The 23,536-nt window shown below is 37.3% G+C and overlaps 1 protein-coding gene across 1 annotated transcript in view; it reads left to right on the top strand.

Annotated features, from left to right (window-relative positions):
• The window catches only part of LOC104884333 (probable sodium/metabolite cotransporter BASS4, chloroplastic), a 35,231-nt gene that overhangs the window by 7,728 nt on the left and 3,967 nt on the right, over window positions 1–23,536 (top strand). The window contains exons 6-10 of the mRNA XM_010668969.4: window positions 5,916–5,974; window positions 6,067–6,135; window positions 10,188–10,301; window positions 20,562–20,583; window positions 20,826–20,893. Of these exons, the coding sequence (XP_010667271.1) occupies window positions 5,916–5,974; window positions 6,067–6,135; window positions 10,188–10,301; window positions 20,562–20,583; window positions 20,826–20,893 (332 nt within the window). The remainder of the gene's footprint in view (window positions 1–5,915; window positions 5,975–6,066; window positions 6,136–10,187; window positions 10,302–20,561; window positions 20,584–20,825; window positions 20,894–23,536) is intronic.

Genomic DNA, 23,536 nt, shown 5'->3' with positions numbered 1-23,536 from the left:
CGAAAAGTTCTTTCGTTCATAAGCAGAGAGAGGATTAACTCGTGGAAAGATCTTTCACTCAGAAGTAAGAAAAGAGTAACTCCCAGAAAGTTCTTTCGCTCGGAACAAGAGAGGAATATCTTGCTGAAATTTCTTTCGCTCGGAACGAGAGAAGAATAACTCGCTGAAAGTTCATTCACTTGGGAGTTGGGACAAGAAAGGAACAACTCACCGAAAGTTCTTTCACTTGAAACGAGAGAGGAAAAGGACATGCCGATGACCTAAAACTACAAGGATATAGCGTACTTGCGCAACTGCGCAACTGTGTGACCCTAGACTGCATAATGTGTATTTGCAAGATGTCTGTGTATGTGTATATGAGATTTGACTCGATGACTTATGAGATGATATGCAAGCTGAAGGTAATGTTAGTGGGATGCTACCTATAATGCATGTAATGCAACAAATGATGTATGTATGTATATCCGGACTTAGACCTATAAGTATGCATGTGATGCGATGAAAGAGTTAGAGATAGTTTTGATTTTTGAATATTGTTTTTTGAAATGATTGGGAAGTAGAGTCCGTAAATCACAACTCTTTGGGGGTTTAATATAAATATAAAAGAAATGGATGCTCGAAGCCCTTACTTTAGGTAAAATTGACTCGAATTGAGCATTTTTGTGTTGGAATACATCAAATTTCACTAAGAATCTTGGATGAGTCATAGAGACCTTGAAGCGAAAAGAGAGCTTGGATTAAAAAACAAAAATGTCTGAATTTGTGACTGAAATTGGATGTAGGTAGGGAAGCATGATGTAGCTAGGTTAGAACTCGAGTCTATGTGGGAGTCTAGAGAGAGCATGCTTAGAAATTCTAGAAAGTCAAACCATTGAAAATTGATTTAGATTTGTTTATTGAAGCGGTCGGACCTTGAGATGAGGATTCCTACGTATCCTTGACGGAATCAGACCAGTCGTAATTCTTGACTAGCGGAACTGGCACTGACTACTCCTATCGGCACTATACTAAAAGAGAAAGATATTGAATCATTTTTTTGTGCCCTAACTTTTGCCTAGGCCACCCTTTTGGATTTTCGATCTAGCGGGCTTGGATATACCTTGGAGAAGGATTTTGGCTAAAAATAGGTTATGGAATGTATGGTGTATGATTTGATGTTGTAATGGAAGTATGAATGCTCATTGATTGATTTAAAATGTAGGGAAGGGATTTGGGATAGTAGTGAATGTTGAATGGTGATTTATAAGTATATGGTAAAGGTCTAGGCAAGTGTTTTGGCCTTATATTTTGTAATGGAGGTAATGATGCTAAAGATAATGGTTTCTTATTATTTTGTGACCGAGGTAATGATGCTAAAGATAATGACTCTTTCTTCTTTTTTGTTTTTTTTTCATCACCGAATTGGTTTCTTATTATTTTTTCTTTGATGTATCTGAAACTTTGATTTTTTTATTTTCCCATGAATTTTGACTGGCTTTTTCTTTGCCTAGCATTAATTTTTTTAAAGACTGACACATGATTTCAGGTTTGTATTTGAGGGAAAGTGATGTATATGGATCTAAGAGCTAAGATAAACAAGAACAAAAGTAAAAGAAAGCAAACTAAACCAGTTCGACTAAACTCGAATGACCACCCCTTTCCCTTTCCAATTAACCTCCAAATAACAAGTTGTTTATGCACACCACACTCAACAACACTCTACTCACAAGCCTAGCTTTCAATTCAATGATTGACAATCCAAAAGAAAGGAGATTTTATATAGAAATGAACACACGGTTCAAACAAACCGCAACAAAGGAACATTCTCCTTTGTTTTAGAGTTTATAACTCTCAACTTACACCGATCAGATCTATGTTACAAATGAGGACCCTAAGGGGTATTTATAATACATGGCTAAACTAAACATCCTCAAGTAATAACATAAGCCATAAGTCAGAAATACAAAGAAACTTCATAACTAAGCTCAGGTGTCCAACCACAATTTCAGTCGGTGTAGTTGCACAAAAACGGTTTGAAAGATGACATGCATTCATAGGCAATGCATTACGTAGAACTTCATCATTATATGCATCACCAAAAGAAAAGCTAATTAGAGCTTGTTTTGTTACCTACACTATTTCCATCATTGAGCCAATGCAACTTGTAGGACCTGGGATGCTTGAGCTTCTCAATCATAGTTGAAGATGCCATGTTGCTGCAGCTCCCTCCATCGATGATCATGGTACATACTTTTCCTCCTATTGCGTCTGGTTTGAAAATTTTGATCCCTTTGAGAAGGGATTTCTTCAGCTTCCCTAGTGTGTAAAGCCCTTCTTAGGACAAGAGACATATGTTCTCCTTTGAGTGGTTCAACCATCTCTTCTTGAGGCTCATAATTTATCGCCTCCTTTTCTTGAACAGACTCTTGTTGTCCCCGAATTAAAACTCTCTCGCTCCGTTATAGAACGGCCGTTCTGTAACGGATTTTGGATTTGCCGTTTTGCGAAATCACGTCACAGAACGCCATAATAAAATTCACATACTTCTCTGCGTTGTCCGTTCCGTAACGTGAACTCGTCGCATTAGAACGCTTTTATCCCTGTTACATCCATTCTTTTCAAGCATTGGCTAATTCTTTTTATGATTTAATTATATAGTTGATGAAATATCATATTCTATTAGATTTGATTATATTATGTTGTAATAATGCTTCATAAACTAAAATAATGCAAATAAGGTTGAAACATATTTATGTGAATTTTTTAAAAAAATTCACGCCGCGTCAACCGCGAAACGTTCTATTTCCCCGTTATAAGCCGTTCCCGCGACAACGTGACTGTTCCCGCGAACGCGACGACAACCGCGTTTTTTCCCTTGCTTGTTGTTGAGCTCTAATAGTTTCTTCTATGGCATCAATCTCTTATTAGGGGATTGATCTTGAATATGACCATGGCCATGACATTTAAACATTTAACATCCATCTTTCTTTGGAGATTCTTCTACTTTCTTGGCTTTGTCTCCAGATTCGGAAGTGTCTCCTTTAGGAGTATAAGGCGATGAATATGTGGGCTTGGAAGTATTTGAAGTTCCCTTAGCATAGGATGTAGGCTTGGGTGCACTTCAAATTCCCTTGGCATAGGATGTACTCTTGGAAAACACCTTCTTTTTCTTCTTCTTTGGGTGTTTTTCTACCGTAATTGCAACCTTGAACTACTCATCTATGGTTGAGTAAGGTTGGAGCTCTCATTTTCTTGCAATTTCTTTATTTAAGCCACCCATGAAACGAGCCATGGTTTGCTTATTCAACTTCATCATAAGTTTCTTAAACTCATGAATATAATCCTCCACATCTTCAAAGCCTTGCTTTAATTTTGTCATTTGACTGTATAGATCTATAGTATATATATTGATGGAAGAAGCCTCTACTTCATTTTTGTCTTAAGCTTATTTCAACTCTTGATTTTAGCTTTTCCTTTCCTTTTCGTTTTAAGCTTATTCCAACCCTTGATTTTAGCTTTTCCTTTCCTCTTCGTTTTAAGCTTATTCCAACTCTTGATCTTAGCTTTTCCTTTCCTTGCTCTAGATAGGACTATATTTTCCCACCAAAGAGATGCATATCCCTTTAGCTTCACCACTGCTACCTTAAAAGCTTTTGAATCATCATTTAAGTTCAAAGATCCTGTCACACGTTAGCTGAAGGAAAATATCAGGGTTTCAGTCACCATTATATTCAGGGACATCTAACTTTAGATCCTTGAATTCATCCTTGTGAGTTTGTGGACCTTTCCTTCTTACTCCTTCAAAATTTCCGACCACATAATCTTTTGTGTCATAACCTCTTCCTCCTCCTTTTTATGAACCCTAAGATTTCTCCTTCCTGGTTGGGTAAGAGCTCTTAGTTGTTCCATGATATTATCATTTTGCTCATTCATGGTTTCTATCTTGTTTTCTAACCCTGCAATTCGAGCTTCTTGCATGGACATCCCCATTCTAAATTGGTTTTCCCTACCTTCTTCCATGAGAAAAGGGGAATTTAGAAGTTAGTTTCAAGTTTAGCAAGGTTTCAAATGGTTTTAAGGAAGTTCAAAGACTCGGTTTTGAGTGTTTGTTTTTAAGCCTGTGTTTAGGGTTTATGGAGGTGTTTATAATAAACAAAGAAGCTGTAAAAAGCTCAAATAACGCCACCAAAGCTACGACACCGAGTGATGTACATGGATTTAAGCTTTAAGAGCAAAGATAAAAAAAAAATAAAAACAAAAGCAAAAGAAAGCAAACTAAAACCGGTTCGAGTAACTCGAACAACCACCCTTTTCCTTTCCCAATTAACCACCAAATAAGAGGTTGTTTATGCAGACAAGACTCAATAACACTCTACTCATAAGTCTAGATTTCAATTTCTTAACTACAACAAAGGAACACTCGCCTTGTTTTAGAGTTTATAACTCTTAAATTACACCGACCAGATCTATGTTACAAATGAGGACCCTAACGGGTATCTATAGTACCTGGCTAAACCTCCTCAAGTAATAAAATAAGCAAGAAATACAAAGAAACTTCATAACTAAGCTAAGCTGTCCAGTCGCAATTTCAGTCGGTATAGTTGCACAGAAACGGCTCAAACTTGGTTGTTTTTGGCTGCCCAGTTGTGTCTAAAATTAGCACCACAAAATCGCCAGTCCAGCCAATCTTGTGTTGTTTATCAGCTCCAACTTGCTACTTTTCAACGGCCTCTTGGCCAACGACCAATAAGAACCTAACCTACACTTGAAGGGTGATCCAACAAAGCAAAAATCTCGTGAAATGGACCAAGGAAAGTGGCTGCCCAGAAGCTGCAAAAACCACCACCATAACTGCGCTCATTTGCCGGTTTTCGCCTCTTTCCCTCTTAGGTGGGTTTTCTTGCTATCGGACCACTTTGCTGGCTTTCTCAACCTCCTCACTCAGCCATGACATCAACAAGGATAAGGTAAAAACCAAAAAATAATAAAATACTCTTTTTAAGTATAGTTAATAGAAACTTATGGAACATCAAAACCGATTAAGCTAAGTGATGTATAAGATTAAACAATGAATTGCGGAAAACGTGTGTATTAGTTTGAATTAATGGAAGTAATAAGTAACCAAGATAAACTTAGATCAATTTATTTAAAGCACCACAAATCAATAGTAAGGTTTGAATAAGCATAAAGTCTAAGCCGCCAGCAAATTCTAGGGTTTGTGTTTTCGCACTCAAGTGATTAACTCTCTATAGTATTGATCAACAAGAACAAAGTACATAAGCTTAAATATGCACAATTCACAGGCAGCACCGCAGCAGTGGAAACTCTATTATTTTGTTTTATCTTATTGTAAAATATGTTACGCAATCACAACCAAATTACGTCTTTTAATGGTTCAGGTCAACTGCCTAGTCTAGAGGCTGTATTAATTCAGACTAGTTTTTGGAGCGATGATGGAAATTTCCCTAGTGTGGAAGTGGTTGAGGTGATTATATGGGAAAGCTTATGGTTGTATTCCTTTGTCTAGTCAATTATCTCCTGATTGCTAGCATGTCCGTCATGCTTAGATTCAATTGCTGTTCAATATAAAACCACCAAAAATATTGTTCTGTGACAACATCAGATCAAAGAGTGCCTTCTTCCTACTGTTGGAACATATGGTTACTGCATTTTTATGCTGCAAGACAATTGATCTCGGGTTTTCCTTTTTCTCTAGTGTTTCCTTTCTCTTTTTTGGGTAATGGCCTTGGTTTTGGTTTGAATTGAGCAGATTGGCCTCCAAATTCCTGACATCTCATTATTTAAAATTTTCGAAAGTTTCAGAGCATGTAAGCTGTATGACAGGAATTTAATATTTAAGTACATCTAAACATGACAGTAAAATAGATGATGATTTATAGATTGGCCTCCAAATTCCTAACTTATACTTTTTACAGGATTAGCTTTATTTGCTTGCATGCCAACTACATTGTCTAGTGGGGTGTCACTTACTCAGGTATGGTAAATGTTAGATGTTCTTATCATCATTTATTTCTTTTCCTTATTTTTACATTTCAATTTGATGGCATTTGTTTGGGCTGAATGCAGCTAGCTGGGGGAAATTTTGCATTGGCTTTGGCCATGACCACGATATCAAATTTACTAGGAATTCTAGTTGTAAGTTTGAAAACCTACTTCACCATCATGAAATTCTCTTTGGTTGGTTCGTATATATGTTTACAAATTGTTTATTATTTATGACTATAAGTAACTATCTATATGTCCTAACTTCCACTGCCTTTTGGATTCTTAAGTCGTGAGAGGCGTGCTTGACTGGGAAAAAGTGTTGTTTCATTAAGAGTCGAAGTATTAATTTTTCTTGTGATTTTCAATGGGTTTGACTCAAACATGAGCACAAATCATATCTAATAGTTAAAACCGAGTTGCTGATTTTCGAACAATTTGAGAAAAAAAAATTATGAACTCTAATGGTTCACACAAACATGACTACATGGGCCCTTACCATATCTAAAATCCAATTGCAGATATGTACATTTTGATCAATTTGGGAAAACCATGGAGTGATGACTGCAGTTACTTGTAAGGTAGTAGTAACTTTACCAGAGAAAATATTGCCATATTGAGCTAGAGGAAAGTATAGCTGACACAAAAATCAGTAGATTTAATTTTAGCTTTCTCATGAACTTTTTTATTATGGACCGTCACAGTCGTTTGTACCTGGTTAGTTAGGCTTGCTCCGTGGAGCTTATACAAAGAGCACGACAGTGCAGAGTTGGCTATATACTTCATGCTTAAAGTAAGGAGCTTGGATGTTCTGTACATGAGTTTTATTAACTCTCATCGACAAGGCTGGTCAGCTTTACACAGTTCTCTTTCAAGGGAATTTTCTATTGTTAGCTGTTTGATATAATATTTCATCTTACAGAGAGTCTAAGAAGGATTTGGTTACTTATGAAATAGGAAAGCTTTTACACAAAGTGAAGAGTCGTGTTGATAGGGGAACATAACTAGTATAAAGCATGTGGCTGTATGATAACTTAAGTTGAACAAAGAGATATTATAGTAGGTAGTTGAATTCAACAATCTCATGGGATTTTCTACTAAAAATGAATGACAAAAACCATTCGTCAAAGGGATTCCACAATCTTCGACCTAAAATTTCATAATTTTGGTAGGAAAGCAATTGTATCTTGGTGCAAAAAATTAATTATTTCCCCCAATGAGTGGTGAAGAATCAAACGTTTGAGAAGTGTTGAAAAATTGGAAGAATTTTGGTTAGAAGGGAAGAAGAGAGGACAATATCTGCTAATGAGCTCAACATCTAGGGGTGTTATAGGTGTTATAGATGGTATCAGAGTCACTTTAAAGGAGGGAAAAAGGTGCTTAAGATCTTGACTAGTGTATATTGAAAGTTAAGAATAACAAAACTTTCTTTACATAGGGGTGGACACCTCAACGTCGTAGATGTCTTTTGGATAAAACTACGTAGAACAAGACCTTTCACGCTAGGGGGGCCCATAGAGGACAATATCTAGTAATGGGATCTTTAGTACCTAAGGGCTAAGGATGTTACAATCCGATATAAAGAGTTCTGGATTTTGGTGGGAAACATAACCCTAAGTCCATGATTGCACGAAACGTGAATCACAAATGACAGAATAACAATAGGATCTTCTGTGTTAAATTCTGTTAGTTCAGGGGTATAGTATGGAAAGTTTCAAAGGTTGGTTCAATGTAGAAAATAAACACAAGGGTATCATATAGATAAACCTTCTTTTTTTAGATGTTTAATGTGTCTAGTGTACTTTATGTGTATGTATTTAGTTTTAAGAAAATTTGATTCTCCCTCTTTGTAAGTTATCCTTCTTTTCATGAATGAAATATTTATTTATCCCCAGAAAAAGAAGAAAAAGTCCCTTTGATAGCTTTAAAAAACTGAAGGTGAATCTAGATTTGCGTGTTAATTACTCCACGCACTAGGACATGTATTGGAGGATTCTCGAAGGGCATTTGTTCTCAATCTCATGCACCAAGGAGTACATGCAGATCCATTACATGCTGCCTAAGATTTGTGGTACATCTCATGCTTTTGTAACATATGTGGTAATAAACTAATAGATCCTGTTGCAATCTCAGAAAATCGTTGTAGTTTCTAATAGTGACTGGTCATTTTTCTTACTTTGGTGACACTTCATTGTCACATCCGTGTTCGACAATAGCTGACTCACACCTTTGAATATTCAGTTGGTGCCATTCTCTAATAGTGTGGATTAAGGGGGAGTTTAGCTCACTAGTAACGAAAGGAATCAACACAGAGAAAAGGAAAGTAAAACTAAACCACACAATTTTCTGTAGTGTTGAGTAGAGAAAGGAATGGCATACAATCACCCCCATCCTCCCTCCTCTCTCAATTGTAGTGTGGATTAAGGGAGAGTTCAGTTCACTAGTAACGAAATGAATCATTAAAGAGAAAGGAAAGTAAAATTAAACCACCTACTTTTCTGTAGTGTTTGGTTAAAGTAGAGACAAGAATGGCATACAAACACCCAATCCTCCCTCCTCTCGCAATTGTATATCTTTCTCACCACTACCACCATACGCCATCGGCAGAAGAGCACCATTACCACCATACTCCTCCCACTAGTGAACCGCCTTAATCCTACTGAAATTAAAAAAAGCTGACCTTTACCACCACCAACACCTCAAAAATTGTTGGCCTTCACCACCACCATCACCTTGATAATTGTTGGCCTTCACCACCATAAATTCTTAAGTGGTTAAATTTAACCATAAAAATTCTTGGAGCTTTTATGGATGAACTCCATACGCTCTCTCTCTCTCTCTCCCTCTCTCGGGTCAGAATTTGGGTGACGATGGTCAGTGGTGGGGTCGGGAATCAAAGCAACAGTGGTTGTTGGTGGTTCCTTTGTGGTTAGGTCAGGTTGGGTTGTTGGTGGCCTCATTTTCATGGGGTTATGGATGTTGGTCCAAGGTGATTAGTATCTAGTTGGTGGTTAATGGTAGAGTGGGACTAGTTGTGCGATTTTGGAGCGGTGGAAGATTGGTAATTTTGTGATCTTCTGGCAGTTATAATGGAGGACAGGTGGGCGTCTTGTAGTGGCAGTGGGGAGGGCTGGTTAAGTCTGATGGTTTACATTGCATGTCGTGAAAAGGGGGGGGGGTGTGTCTCCAAAAAGAGAAGTGGAAAAGGGATTGTTAGTAAAAACCCAACCAAACACTAATTACGGAGTTAGGCTATTAAGTTCCTTTTCCCTTTCATAATTGCCCTAAAGGACCCCTACCAAATACTCTCTACGACCTGGCTGGATGTTCTTGATTGCCTCTACAAGTGGTCGTCTCTTGCAACACCACTTTAAAGTCAGCCCATGTCTGTCTTTGTTGTCAGTAGATAATGTGGAAGTGGGTCCTCCCTGTAGACGAAACTCACACTCGATATACCCCTATGGCTATCCCTAACTTTATTTTATGATTCTGCCGTTTCTAGTAGGAATGTAGAGCAATAAATATTTGATGTATGACATGGTAACCAATATGTCCATTTGCTGATGGTTCTTGTGGTTCATTTTTGTAGATTGTGTCAAAACTGGCTCTTATTGGTTTTTCGAGAGATATGTGATATTGTAAAGAGAATGACACTCTTAACAAGTGAACAATCTAAATTGGAAAGAGTATGTGAGGGAGAATGAAAGCGGAGAGGGGGGGGGGGGTTGTGATTTGTAGAGTACATTGTGCACAATTTATCCCATTTATTTAGAGTAATAATGTGATGCTTATATTCATCTCCTTTTCTGTTTGTTCAAATTGTGCCCAATCCTTCAGCCTCTACTTTATTTTGAGAGGAAAAGAAATGAGGGGTTTGGTGGATTCTTATGTCATTTCTTTTAGGAAAAAAAAAATGAGGGGTTTGGTGGATTCTTCTGTCATTTTTTTTTTGTAATGCTTGTGATTTATGGTCCTTTCCGTAGATGTGAGACTTAAGTAAAGGCTCCCATAACAGTTTCTGTTTTTGTTTATTTTGTTATGGATTATCTGTATATTAGCAGTGACACTATTCAAAATCCATTCTCCTTGCATCTATGTGCACGTGTCACTCTGTATATGCATATAAACACATCTATGTATATTTGAAACATTTTTTGCCATCAAAGTCTGTCAGTTTGCTGACAGTTCCTGCTATCTTTCTATAGGTGCCATTTACAATCACAAAATTTGTGGCTGCTGGTGTTGGTATTTCAATACCAACTAAGCTACTATTTAGGAGCCTCATCATGACACTGTTAGTTCCGTTGGTCTTGGGAAAGGTACTTGTCATTTATTTTGATGGATATACGAAGTGGTTAGTTTTATACTTCATTATGTTTCTATTGCAACATATGATTTCGGCAAACATATTGAGGAAATATAAAGGTAGCTTGGTTTGGCAAAAATAACCCATGTGATTGGTTGGTGGGAAACAAAAATGATGGATTTAGGTAGACTTAATAAGGGAACTGAAGTCCAACTGGGTTCCTTTTGTTACCGAAAGAGACAATGTTGCAATAGATTTGAAACTACTAAAAGAGGTATATGTTGTAATACAAAAACAATGGAGGAAGTATGGTTTTAGGAATTAAGGATTATTTTTTGCGAGTTATCTAAATTCTTGATATGCATCATGTCAAATGAGAGTCAAATTCGGAATAAGACTGATACTTGTTATTACGTCAGATGTACTCTTTAACAATGCTATAGGAATCAGAGTTGGACTAATTGGTTGGAAGCCCTTCTTCCATCCCCATGAAAGGTGTTTGATTCTTGCCCCTTGCAAAGTGGGTCCCCAATGGCCTCCTTCCACTTGAAAAGGGACTTCATCTTACATTAGGACATTGAGAGTGTCGGACGCTAATAGTATGGAATTGGTCTTGCTATCTTACCATTTGCAAGTTTTTTTCCCCATATATCATTTAGTATCGATTGCTTCCTTGATTTTGATACAATTTGTTAAGATTACAAGAAACAAGGGCCGAAGTCAAAATCATTTGAAGGCGAGGGTCATGTGCTGATGTCCTATCCTGTAGAAACCAAGTCCTACACACACTTGACATGGATGTGTTATTTTGCTTAAGGCTCTTGTCGTTTTTAGAAAGTTGAAATTTTTTAGGACGATGATGGCGAACGTTTGGCCTGGAAGTTTGCTCCATGGGGCGAACGTCTGGCCAGACGTTTGAGTTGGAGGCGCTTGACGAAAAAAGACTCCAAGCACAACAAAAATCTGATTGCTACCAAGCTCGTCTGTCACGCGCTTTCAATAAGAAAGTTCGACCTCGCTCCTATGTTACCAGGATTCGGCTAGGATTGTCGAAAATGGGTACGGATCCGAGTGTCCGGTAGGGCACTTCCAGAAAATCAGGACACGGGGACTCTGTCCGGAATTTGGACACGGGTACGGGTATGCGAAAATTATTATTTTACAATATAAAATTTAATAATTAATATTAATTATAAAAATTAATATTACCGTATGGTAGTATAAAAATATAAACAACAAAGATAATTATTGAACAAATATAGAGAAAAAGATAAGGGAAGAGCAAAGGCTACTTTGGTCTTTAATAATTAGGTATGTGTAATATTTGAGAAAAAATAACTAATATTGCAAAAGAATCTTTAGATGATAACATATCAGTATATCACATGACATCTCATAAAAAGAGAAAGATGATAAAGCCCCTTGGCCCACCTATTTTTTTAATTAAAAAAGTAAAATATGTGAGTTGAAAGAAACCCACGTTTTCTCTCACCAAGTTGGCCCACCAATTATGTTCATCTTCTTCCTCTTCACTTCAACTATTCGACTAGTTTCGTCTTCCTCCTTCAACCTCTGTCCTTTGCAACTCCATTCCCTCCTACCATCCATCAAAAATGGCTGAAAACAACATCAATGGAGTCGCCTCACTAGAGACGCAAAAAGCACTAACATAATTCACCATTTTCTCATGAAGCAACATCAAAATTTCAGATCTAGCAACTAGGGTTAAGCGCCGTGTCCGACTGCAATTTGAAGGATCCGACACGTATTTCATACCCGAGTTAGTGTCGTGTCGTACCGACCCGAGTATTTGGCGAAAAATGCCGAGTCGAGGTAACAGAGCCTTGCTCCTTTGAAGTTGGAGACATGGTCGCAGTGCTAAAGACATATGAGTAACATCCCTCACAGGCTCACCGTGCTAGAGACATGTGGCCCGTCACGACGAATCCCCGTCTTCGTCTTCAAGTCTGGAGGTGTCATTGTCGCAGTGCTAAAGACATATGAGTAACACCCCTGACAGGTTCACAGTGGTAAAGACATGTGGCCCATCACGATGAAGTCCCCATCTTCATGTGAACCTGTCACACACAAAAAAAAATACACGGTACACATGCAAATAAAAAGAGCAAGTGATATACAGATAAAGATAAAATAGTTTAGACTGTCTGGAGGTGTCATTGTCGCAGTGCTAAAGACATATGAGTAACACCCCTGACAGGCTCACAGTGCTAAAGACATGAGGCCCATTGCGACAAAATCCCGTCTTCGTCTTCAAGGGACTGTGTGGAGGTGTCATTGTGCAGTGCTAAAGACATATGAGTAACACCCCTAACAGGCACACAATGCTAAAGACATGTGGCCCGTCACGACAAATCCTCGTCTTCGTTTTCAAGGGACTGTCTAGAGGTGTCATTGTCACAGTGCTAAAGGCATATGAGTAACACCCCTGAGAGGCATACAGTGCTAAAGACATGTGGCCCGTCGCGACGTTTCCCCGTCTTCGCCTTCAAGGGACTGTCTGGAGGTGTCATTGTCGCAGTGCTAAAGACATGAGTAACACCCCTGACAGGCTCACAGTGTTAAAGCCATGTGGCCCATCACGACGAAATCCCCGTCTTCGTCTTCAAGGGACTGTTTGGAGGTGTCATTGTCGCAGTGGTAAAGACATATGAGTAACACCCCTGAGAGGCTCACAGTGCTAAAGACATGTGGCCCATCATGACGAAATCCCCGTCTTCGTCTTCGTCTTCAAGGGGATGTCTGGAGGTGTCATTGTCGCAGTGCTAAAGACATATGAGTAACACCCCTCACAGGCTGCTAGAGACATGTGGCTCGTCGCACCGAATCCCCGTCTTCGTCTTCGTCTTCAAGGGACTGTCTGGAGGTGTCATTGTCGCAATGCTAAAGACATATGAGTAACACTCCTAACAGGTTCACAGTGCTAAAGACATGTGGCCCATCACGACGAAGTCCCTATCTTTATGTGAAACTGTCATACACAAAAAAAAAAAATACACGATACACATGCATAAAAAAGAACAAGTGATATACAGATAAAATATTTTAGACTAAAAGGTTTTAGAATAAAAATCATCACCTTACTAGTCTAGACCTTGTGATATTGCTCCAAAGACAAACACAAAAGTTCGATAATCTCGAAAAAATTGATGTACTGTAAATCAAACAAAGTATGTCAAAATTCGAGCAAAAAAAAAAATAGGGAAATTTCCTCAGGTACCCCTGAGGTTTGACGTAATTCCCAAATTACCCCCACATTTGGGAAATTCCTCAAATACCCCTGAGGTTTGAGTTTGTGTCTAAAATGCCCTTACTACTCACGGCAGATTAACAGACGTTATCTGAAGCGCGCCAATGGAGGTTAATGTTATTAAATGGGGCCTTAATATGTTTGTTATTCATCTTCACCACTTTAAACCTAATTTTCAGGGAATATCCCCAATTCTCTCTTCTTCTCTCTTCTTTGCTCTGTTCTTCGATAAATTTGCGAGCCCTAAAATGTCGTCCTCTTCAGAAATTGTTGGTGAAATTGTGGAAGCTCTTGTGTATGAGGCGAGAAGATGCAGCAAGTGTAGGAAGAAGATGGAACTTCGCGTTTCTGAATCCAGAGACAACCCTAACAAATTATACTACAAGTGTGTACCTTGTGACAACCACTATTTCTGGGCAACACCAAAAGTATCTCAAGTGGGATTATCAAAATTGCAGGGGAAATTGGGTGAATGTGGTGAAGACAAAGTCCTGAAGACCTTGTATGATTTAGTGAAGAAGATTGATGAGTTGACTTTTCTCATTAGGTTAATTGGATGGGGTTTATTTATTGTGATTATTATTGTGCTAATTAAGATGTAAGAGTGCTGTTTTTAGTTGGGTGGAGGTTGTTTTGTAGCCCCTAAGATGTAATGTTTGCTTGCTATGAACTGAAATGAATGAAACAACAATTTTTTTGTTGCAAATTTGTGCGAAATTTCCAATGTATATATCTCCAAAAAGTGCCAGCAATTGAGGTTAATGATATAACATTTCTTGCTTCCAAAAAACTGGCCTAAGTTGATGTTCACAAATTATGTTAAACAAACATCACAAGTAACCCAAAAAACTGGCCTAAGTTGTTAATTACATAAGCTTAAAACACTTTCAAATTGTCTAATGAAATAACCCAAAATAGAAGCTTATGTTGGTTGTGAAGAGCTTGCAGTTGTGTACTTTGGCTTCTTTGGTTTTCTTCCCTTTTTCTTGTCACCTCCTTCACTTTGAACAGTAGGCTGTGTTGAGACACCCTCCTCCACACCTGCACTCTTCCTCTTTCTTCCACGACCAGCTGCCTTCTCTTGTGGTGCTCTCAAACCTCCCATGCAACTCCTCTTGTTATGTCCAAGCTCATTGCACTTTGTACACCTGATAGTGACATACCTCTTCCCCTTCCTTTGCTCACCATGCTGCCTCTTTCTATTTCTAGGTGGTCTGCCAACAGTCCTTTTAACCCTAGGTGGTGCAATCATAGGGACTTCTGCAGGTGCCCATTGGGAGGGATCATGCATGGGTGCAATGTTGAGCTCATAAGTCAACTTGTATGTGGCAGATGTGTAGTAATGGGAGACAAATGGGGAAGGGTTGAGCCTGCTGTTGTTGATAACCCTACAAGCATGCTTGCAAGGTATCCCAATCATTTGCCACCTTCCACACATGCAAGACATGACATTCATATCCAAAGGGAATGATGTCTTGCCCTCAACACCCTCCCATTTTCCTTTGCCTCTCTTGACTCTCAGCCCACTTTCTTTGCCTCTCCAATTTTTCCTTTTCTTTCTGAGTTTGTTATGTATAAATTTATCTCCATTTTATTTTGAAACAAACTAAACATCATAATAAGATGCACATCACAAGTACCCTCAACTAACTGTTGAATCCCAGGTGGATAGCACTTAATAACAAGATTTTTGGCAGGTATGACATTTTGCTTATGAGCTTCCTGTTCTAAGTCTTGTAACAAACACATGAAGCTATACTGATCAGTTTCTTCTACTCTTATGTCATAACCATTGTGTTCATAGTGAATAGTTAACCAAATCGCAACCATTTTCAGAGATAATACCCCAAACCCTACAAAATCATTACACCAAAATAAACCCCACACCATATTGAAAACCTTAATATCATCTAGGAAATCATAAAAATTACGCATTTAACATGGAAGAAATTGTTCAGAAGAGAAATTACTGTTACATACCTTGCAATTCGAACTCGCCTTGCAGAAATTGATCTTCATTGTAAAAAAAAAATCTCCTTTGTTTGAAGCTTTGAAGAATTTGGTGCGTTTTTTTGGCAAAAAAAAACCCTAGATTTTGGGATTTCTTCAATCAACTGCCAATTCCTCTTCTTCCTTTACTTTCTTGCATTAAATGTTCTAACTACCAACTTTCAAACATAAAACAAACTTTCTCTCTCTCCATTGGCGCGCTTGAGATGCTTCAGATAACGTCTGTTAACCTGCCGTGAGTAGTAAGGGCATTTTAGACACAAACTCAAACCTCAGGGGTGTTTGAGGAATTCCCCAAATGTGGGGGGTAATTTGGGAATTACGTCTAATAGGCACCAAGTCATGCGAAAATACTATAAAAGGGGACGCAAAGTTCTGAAATTGCTTTGTTAGTCTGGTATGCAATATCAGCAGTAGTGCAAAAATAAATAGATAAAAGGCACTTCGCTGATCCTGCTTGCGGTGGTGATTAAACGAAAACTGGTATACGATTTAAATAAAAAAAAAAAAAAAGTCGGCTAATCTGTTATGGTCGTTGACAATCAAAAGAAAAAGGATGCCAGATCATGCAGATTATCTATCAAAGTGCTTGTTGAGGTTTAGCATCAGATCATGTGTGACATGTGTTTAAGAAATAATAGTAATAATTCAAAAGATAAAAAAAAAAAAAAAGAGAAAAACTCTCGTCTCTGAGACTCTGACCAATTAATACAACTCGGCTAATCACACACAACAAATCTCTAGCCAACTATAACAAAACCTTCCCAGTCATATCAATCATTATCATGCAAAACTCCTACAGCACCTTATTCACCGCTTAATTATCGAACCCATCATCACTACTTTTGTTTGATTCAATTCTACACCTGATTACTTTATCTCACCATATGAATCATCATTCAACACCCTACTGCCATCATAATTCCAAATCGCCGCCTAACACTAAACATCAATCATCAATCATCACCTTCCTACATCTACATTAATATACTCATCCTGCCATACTATTCTAATCTTTCATCATACAAAATCCACGCCACATCATCCGCATAATACAAACGCAAAACACATTACATTCAAGTACGATGATGACGAGGATGCTGATGACGACACTGGTGGTAATATAAGCCTCATTAATGCAGAAGAGACTGTGATAATGGGGAGAATAATGAGCAAGTTGCTGGGCTAAATATACGGCAACCTTGATCATGATGATCATGGCAATTAAGTACATCAAAATCACGCTAAAGATAATTATATAAAAACAAAGCAACTTTGATGATGTGTAGTATATCGCAAGACAAAAAAAGGAGATGCATGGTACTGATACGAGATACCAAGGAAACAAATACAAAACAAAAAAAAGAAAAGAAAAGAAAAGGAAGCATTATGTATATTGCGTGGCAGAAGATGAAAGCAAAACCTCAGAATCAAGGTCTTCATGTAGTCGTCATCAATTAGAAGACTAAAAATAAAATCATCAAAGGGCAAAGTGATTAGATGAACTTTATCTGATGATGATCACGACAAACAGACAAGTTAAAAAAAAAAAACTTATGAGCACTTGTGTGATGGAGGCCGAGCAGAAACACGCGTCAAATTTAATTGATAACCAATATTCATCGAGCATATTTATACAACATGAAATATCTTTGCCGGCTAAAAACCCTATACTAGTAGAATTAGGATTTTTTCCGAGTCCTAGGGTTGATGGAGTTATAGGTAGTTCATAACTCTAGGAAATAAATCTTAGCAGCTGATTATCACCTAATTGTTAAACCAAACTCGAAACTCTTCGAGACCTCGTCATGCGAAAGCACAACAAGTCGTGTCCATGACATTGTCTCGAGGGGGTAATTTGTAGACACTAAAAATTTATTAGTGTTTTACATTAAAATAAATTAATTATTATTGAGCTAAAATAAATATGATTAGCCCAATTTAATTAATTTAGTCCACTCAAATAACATATCCAAATTAAATTAAAAAAATATAATTTGGGTTCTGAAATATTTGAACTAGCCTATATTACTAGTCCGAATAAGTTGGTCAAATGGCATAGGTAAAAAAGACTTTCAAGTCCTAAACGGGCCCAAATCTATAAACTACCAAGTCCATGAAGGGATCTCCATTCCCTATAAATAGACCTCACATCTCTCTGTTGAGAGACCGAAAAATTATTATTCTCAAGAGCTCACATCAAATCCGTGCCGACTGTTCAGATACACTCAAACATATACGACTGAGATTCAAGCTTTTGTCAGCCCTCATTCGAATATACCCAAACAAAACTCAAACTCATGTTGACGTTGACAAAACGTCATCCCACCTTCAAACTCAGGTTGACGTCGACAAAACGTCATCCCACATTCAAACTCAGGTTGATATTGAAAAAATGTCATCCCACATTCAAACTCAGGTTGACGTTGACAAAATGTCAGTCCACATTCAAACTCTGGTTGACGTTGACAAAACGTCAGTCCACACTAAAACTCGGGTTGACATCGACAACACGTCAGTCTACACTCATCTCCACGTCGACACCAACACGTGTCACTCTCAAGGTACGAAACAGAATCAGATTACTTAGTTTATTTTAATTATAAAGTGTTTACAGGGATTGTAGTCAATATATTTATTGAAATATAATTTCTTTGTTTCTTTGTTTCCTGTCTAATATATTTTGACTCGAAATTTTGTGTAAACAGTCCCATGTGGGGATATTTTTTTTCCACTTATAGATATTTTGAATTAATTAAAGAACTACTAAAAAAAGTAAGTGTTGCAATTATTTTGGAGCAAAGGAAGTATCAATTAATGGAGTGACGAAATTGGGAAGTGTACTAATTGATATAAACAGTGGAAGTATTAAATTAAAATTTACTCTCTAGTCAAAAATCAAACAGGACTTGCTTTCCACTAACTCCCTTTTATTGTTTGTGCCTATATCTACAATCAGAATGTAGGTCTTCATGAAACATAAAGAGAGAGTGCAGGGCATCTCAAAAATCATGATTGTTTATATTGCTATAAACTTATTCGTATTGTAAATTGTATCTGTCTTATAACACTAGGGTTATGGTCTTACTGTGATTTTCTTATAGTTAGTCGGACTTAATAAACTTTATATTAAACAAACATAGATATAAGCATATAAACAATTGATCTTATTTTAAAGCATATTTTAATCTCGATGTAATAAATTGAAGTTATCGAATTATGTAGCAACAATTATACTTAACTTATATATAATAACTTTCTTCGATAGTTTATTGATAATCCCAAACACTATATCTATTTTATTTAGAGCTCTTACGGGACACTCTCAGTGGCTATCAAAAAGTTTCACTTCCGGACAGTTAGATTAGTCTGAGTAGATAATATTCACGTGCATGCACGTTTATGCTTGTGATTTTCAGATTTGATTAGTTTATGAAAAAGTATAGTTCAGCCATATTGCTATTACATTTTCTCGTATTTAAGTGGAAACACAACCGTCAATCTTTTCCTTTAAGGCTTCGTTTGGTAGGGCGTAAAACGTTTTCCCGAAAAACTGTTTTCCTCTATTTTCAGTTTTACATTGTTTGGTTGGCAAAAGAGTGTAAAACCATTTTCCCTTGGCGTAAAATTACTCTCCCAATAATGGAAAACCATTTTCCTTTCAAAATGAAGGGAAAATTGTTTTCCATATCTCTTGTACACTTTTCTCACTACTTTTGTCAAAGAAACAACTCAACCAAAAGCTTAAGTTGATGGTTGAGGTCCCACGAATAGTTTAATACTCTATCACGCCCCCTCACGCGAGAGCCCTTTGGGCTTGAAGTGTGGATGCTAAATATTCCACTGAGAAGGAGGGGTGGATGAGATTCGAACCCGTGATTTTTTTTGTCACGCTGGCTCCGATACCATGTCAAAGGACCAACTCAACCAAAAGCTTAAGATGATGGTTGGAGTCCCAGGAATAATTTAATACTCTATCACGCCTCCTGACGCAAGAGCCCATTGGGCTTGAAATGTGGATGTAGCACATGTTTCTCTCATACCTAGCGCTAAATATTGCACTGAGGAAGAAGGGGGTGGATGAGATTCGAACCCGTGACCTTTTTTTCACGCTGGCTCTTGATACCATGTCAAAAGACCAACTCAACGAAAAGCTTAAGCTGATGGTTGAGGCCCCACGAATAGTTTAATACTCTATCAACTTCCTTACTTTCCCTTTTATTTTCCTTTCATTTCATCATTTTCCTTACATGAAACCAAATAACAGAAAAATAATTTTGAAAATTGGGTTTTCAATTGTAAATTGTATTCCATGAAAATCATTTTACGCTGAAAATGTTTTACGCCGTACCAAACGGAGCATAAGTGAGTTTAGATTAGTGATCTTGATCTGATTGATGGTGAATCAAATCCAATTGGCATAATTCTTACACCCACCTTTTCCCCACCTTTTTCTCATTTATAAATAATTACATATAATGGGTTACTATATCAGCATTGATGACATTGTCCTAATACCTCTTTGTAAAAACTGGCTTCCATGGTAACATTAGGGTGGGCGCAGGGGTAGTATGTATGTGTTGTTACCTCTACATAATAAAAATGTTGCTTTCAATTTACCATTGACCTGAAATGCACTGAATATATGTTCATTAAGAAAATATAAAATGTTTGGAAAAATTAACGAGCCATTTGATCTAGTTCATTAGAGCTCAAACAATGGTGGTTCTTTTGGCTACACTTGAATAAAGTGCTGAAACGTATGGATATATGCTATAATAAACAGACCAAGGACTGTTATATGTAGATTGTGGATCTGTATCTCTTAATACATGTGTGTTGAAAGCTTTCTTTCTAGCTTAGGATCTGTTATATTCAATGTTTTACTATGGACTATGTAACTGGTTTTTCTTTTTTCTTGAAGTATTTGTGTTTAAAATTGCAGCCAAACTTCATGCATTTCTGAATCTAAAGCAGAATTGGTTTATTGTGCAGATTTTTCGAGAATTGTTCAAAGGTGAGTGCCATGATTACCATCTGGTTAAGATGTGAGATTTCTTTCCATCCGAGTTCATGTTTGGGTAAAGTGTGCGTGTGCGTGTGTGAGAGAGAGACGGGGAGATGTGAGCTAAATTGTTTAGATAATTTTCGTTTATGTTCCACAGGGGATACTTTTAATTCCCGTGTCCTGGATATTAAAATAGTTTAGTTGTGTGGATTAGCTATGGGTTGCTGATACAATCAGTGCGTGATGATCAGGTGTGGCAGATTTTACTGACAACCATCGCAAGCTTCTGTCAAACATGAATGCTCTTTTTCTTGCTTTGGTAAGTTTGGAACATGACTGTATCTCCTCATACACCCACAAAATTGATGCCCCCAGATTCTGGATGCTCTGTAAACACTTTGCATGAAAATAATCTCATTTTATGTTGAGACTGCTTTTGACCCCGTATATAATTAGTTCATGTTTTCCCCTGCTTAATATATAGTGTAAAGCATGGTAAACTCTCTATGTAGTATCCCTTAGTTAAAGGAACCTTAATTTCGCTGATTGACATCATGCATAGCTATATATTACTTGTGTAAAGCATGTGATACCATACTACTAAATACAATTATTCCTGAAGAAGGAAACCTTATGCCGTCCTACCCAAGAGCATGTACCCCCACGAATCTATGTCTATTATTCATATAGTCATACCAAAAGAAGGGTCAAGGTGTAATCTTTCTGTGTATTACTCCAAGAATGGGAAGGATTTACCGGCTAAGGTGAAAGAGTGAAGTCAATGATGTATGCCAATGATATGCTTGTAAGCTATAGGATTCTTCTTTGGCGCAGTTGTGAAATTCACTTCATCTAATCTGGTTAAGGATCTTTCTAATATTACCTTTCTTTTATCTCGGTCACTTGGTCATATTTGTCCAATACACCCACCCAAGTGAAGGTAGATAAAATTAGACCCAATGAAAATGGATCTCACTCTTTAGGCACCCAAATTCACAAGAAACATAAATTTAACCAGAACCCAAGACAAACTCAAGGTTATTAGGGATCTTTATGTTTGGTTTTTTACATCTGTATGTTTGGTTCTTCAAAAGAAAGAGAATTCTTAGAGAGTTTTCTTGCTCAAAATTATTTGTAGCTTCCTCTTCCCCAAAACCCACCAGAATTTGTTGCAACAAACTAGGGCATATTAATTGATGAAATGCTTCCGGGGTTGAAAATAAGCAGAGATCTGGAGATTCCCGAATAGATCAATCTTTCGACCTTCTGCTCATTCAGACTTCAGTAGTTAACAAAATGACAATTACCTGCTCCTTATGCTCTCTTTTTACCACCCACTTAAATCCAATGGGTTTTTGCCCTTTTGGAAGGTTTATTATCTCCCATGTATTATTTTTCTTCATGGCTGCAATCTTATCATCCATTGCTTTAGCGGTGACGCATTATGACTCTTTCAAATGAATTAGGATCAATCTGCAAATAAAGCACACTGAGAGATTCTGTAATGAATCAACCTAGGGAGAGGGGTAGTTTTGGTATTACAATAATTAGTTAGATTTTAGTAGTAGCTTGAAGAATAAGCTAGGGTATTAGGGAGTAAATATTTCTATAAATAGAATGGAATAGGGAGAGAGAAAGGATGTTGAATATTGAGTAGTATTTTGGGTGAACTTTTAAGAGTTCAATGGGAGAGAACAAGCCTCGCGAAAGCTTGTAATTGTCATCTTATTTTACTGTTTTTCGACAATTACAAGCTTTCGCGAGGCTTGTTCTCTCCCATTGAACTCTTAAAAGTTCACCCAAAATACTACTCAATATTCAACATCCTTTCTCTCTCCCTATTCCATTCTATTTATAGAAATATTTACTCCCTAATACCCTAGCTTATTCTTCAAGCTACTACTAAAATCTAACTAATTATTGTAATACCAAAACTACCCCTCTCCCTAGGTTGATTCATTACAGATTCCTCTGTTTGATCAATTCCTGTCACCTTATAATCTGTGATTCATGCTGGCCTTTTTAATAAAACAAGGACGTCTTTCACTTCTTCAGTGTTTTGTGAAGCTCCACAATATATTGTTGTTGAAGTTTCAATCATATTGGTTGGCTCTTAAGTGTATGGGTGAGTCGGTGAATGCTTTTACTTCGACTCGAACATGAAGATTTAATAGAACAGGCCTCTGACTCCAGTTTCATGTAATCTTCTCATCGTATGACATCACTACTAACTGTAATTTTATGTGTCACAGAAATGTATCCTTTGCTTTTATCGATTACTCCCTGTACAACGCATTTTTCAGCCTCGTCCTCGAGTTTGTTTGTTTGCATATCTGGAAACGGGGCATAGGTAATGCTCTCAAAGACACAAAAATGATCAATAGTGGATATCCTTTCTCTTCAGATCTCTTTTGGGGTCATATTTTGAACAGAAAAAACGGTGCTTCAGTTCACAAAGAACTCTTCAGATTACTTTTTCTTGCCAGAAATTTTTGGCGTCTATATTGTTTCCCACAAACTTCTCCATATATTGTTATAAGTTCTGTTATTCCATTCCTACATCACCTTTTTCTTGTGGTGTCTATGCTGCTATTTCTTTACAAAAATCTTCAAGTTTGTTTGAGCAACACTCATCTCCACGATTCATTTGATGGGTCTTTATAATCTTTCCACTTTCATTTTCAATAAGAGCCTGGATGCTTTTAACTATGGAGGAAACTTCTCATTTTCCAAATGTAGACCCAAATATTTTCCTGAAAAATTATCTGTGAAGGGAACCAAATGTCTTTGACCGTCATGTATAGATGGATTTATCAAAACATAATTATTTGAGAGTATTAACTCTAAAACATCTTTCTCTCTCCAAGACACCCCTTTTGAAAATTGAGGACAACGAATACATTCTTCACAAACTTGAGACGAAGCTATTATTTGGGGAAGTCCTATTACTATATCATTCTGT

The sequence above is a fragment of the Beta vulgaris genome, unplaced genomic scaffold (genome assembly GCF_026745355.1).
Source record: "Beta vulgaris subsp. vulgaris cultivar EL10 unplaced genomic scaffold, EL10.2 EL10_2_Chr_UnSca4, whole genome shotgun sequence".
NCBI lineage: Eukaryota > Viridiplantae > Streptophyta > Magnoliopsida > Caryophyllales > Amaranthaceae > Beta > Beta vulgaris.
The sequence above is the reverse complement of the archived record's forward strand: the minus strand, read 5'-3'. Positions and strand labels throughout refer to the sequence as shown.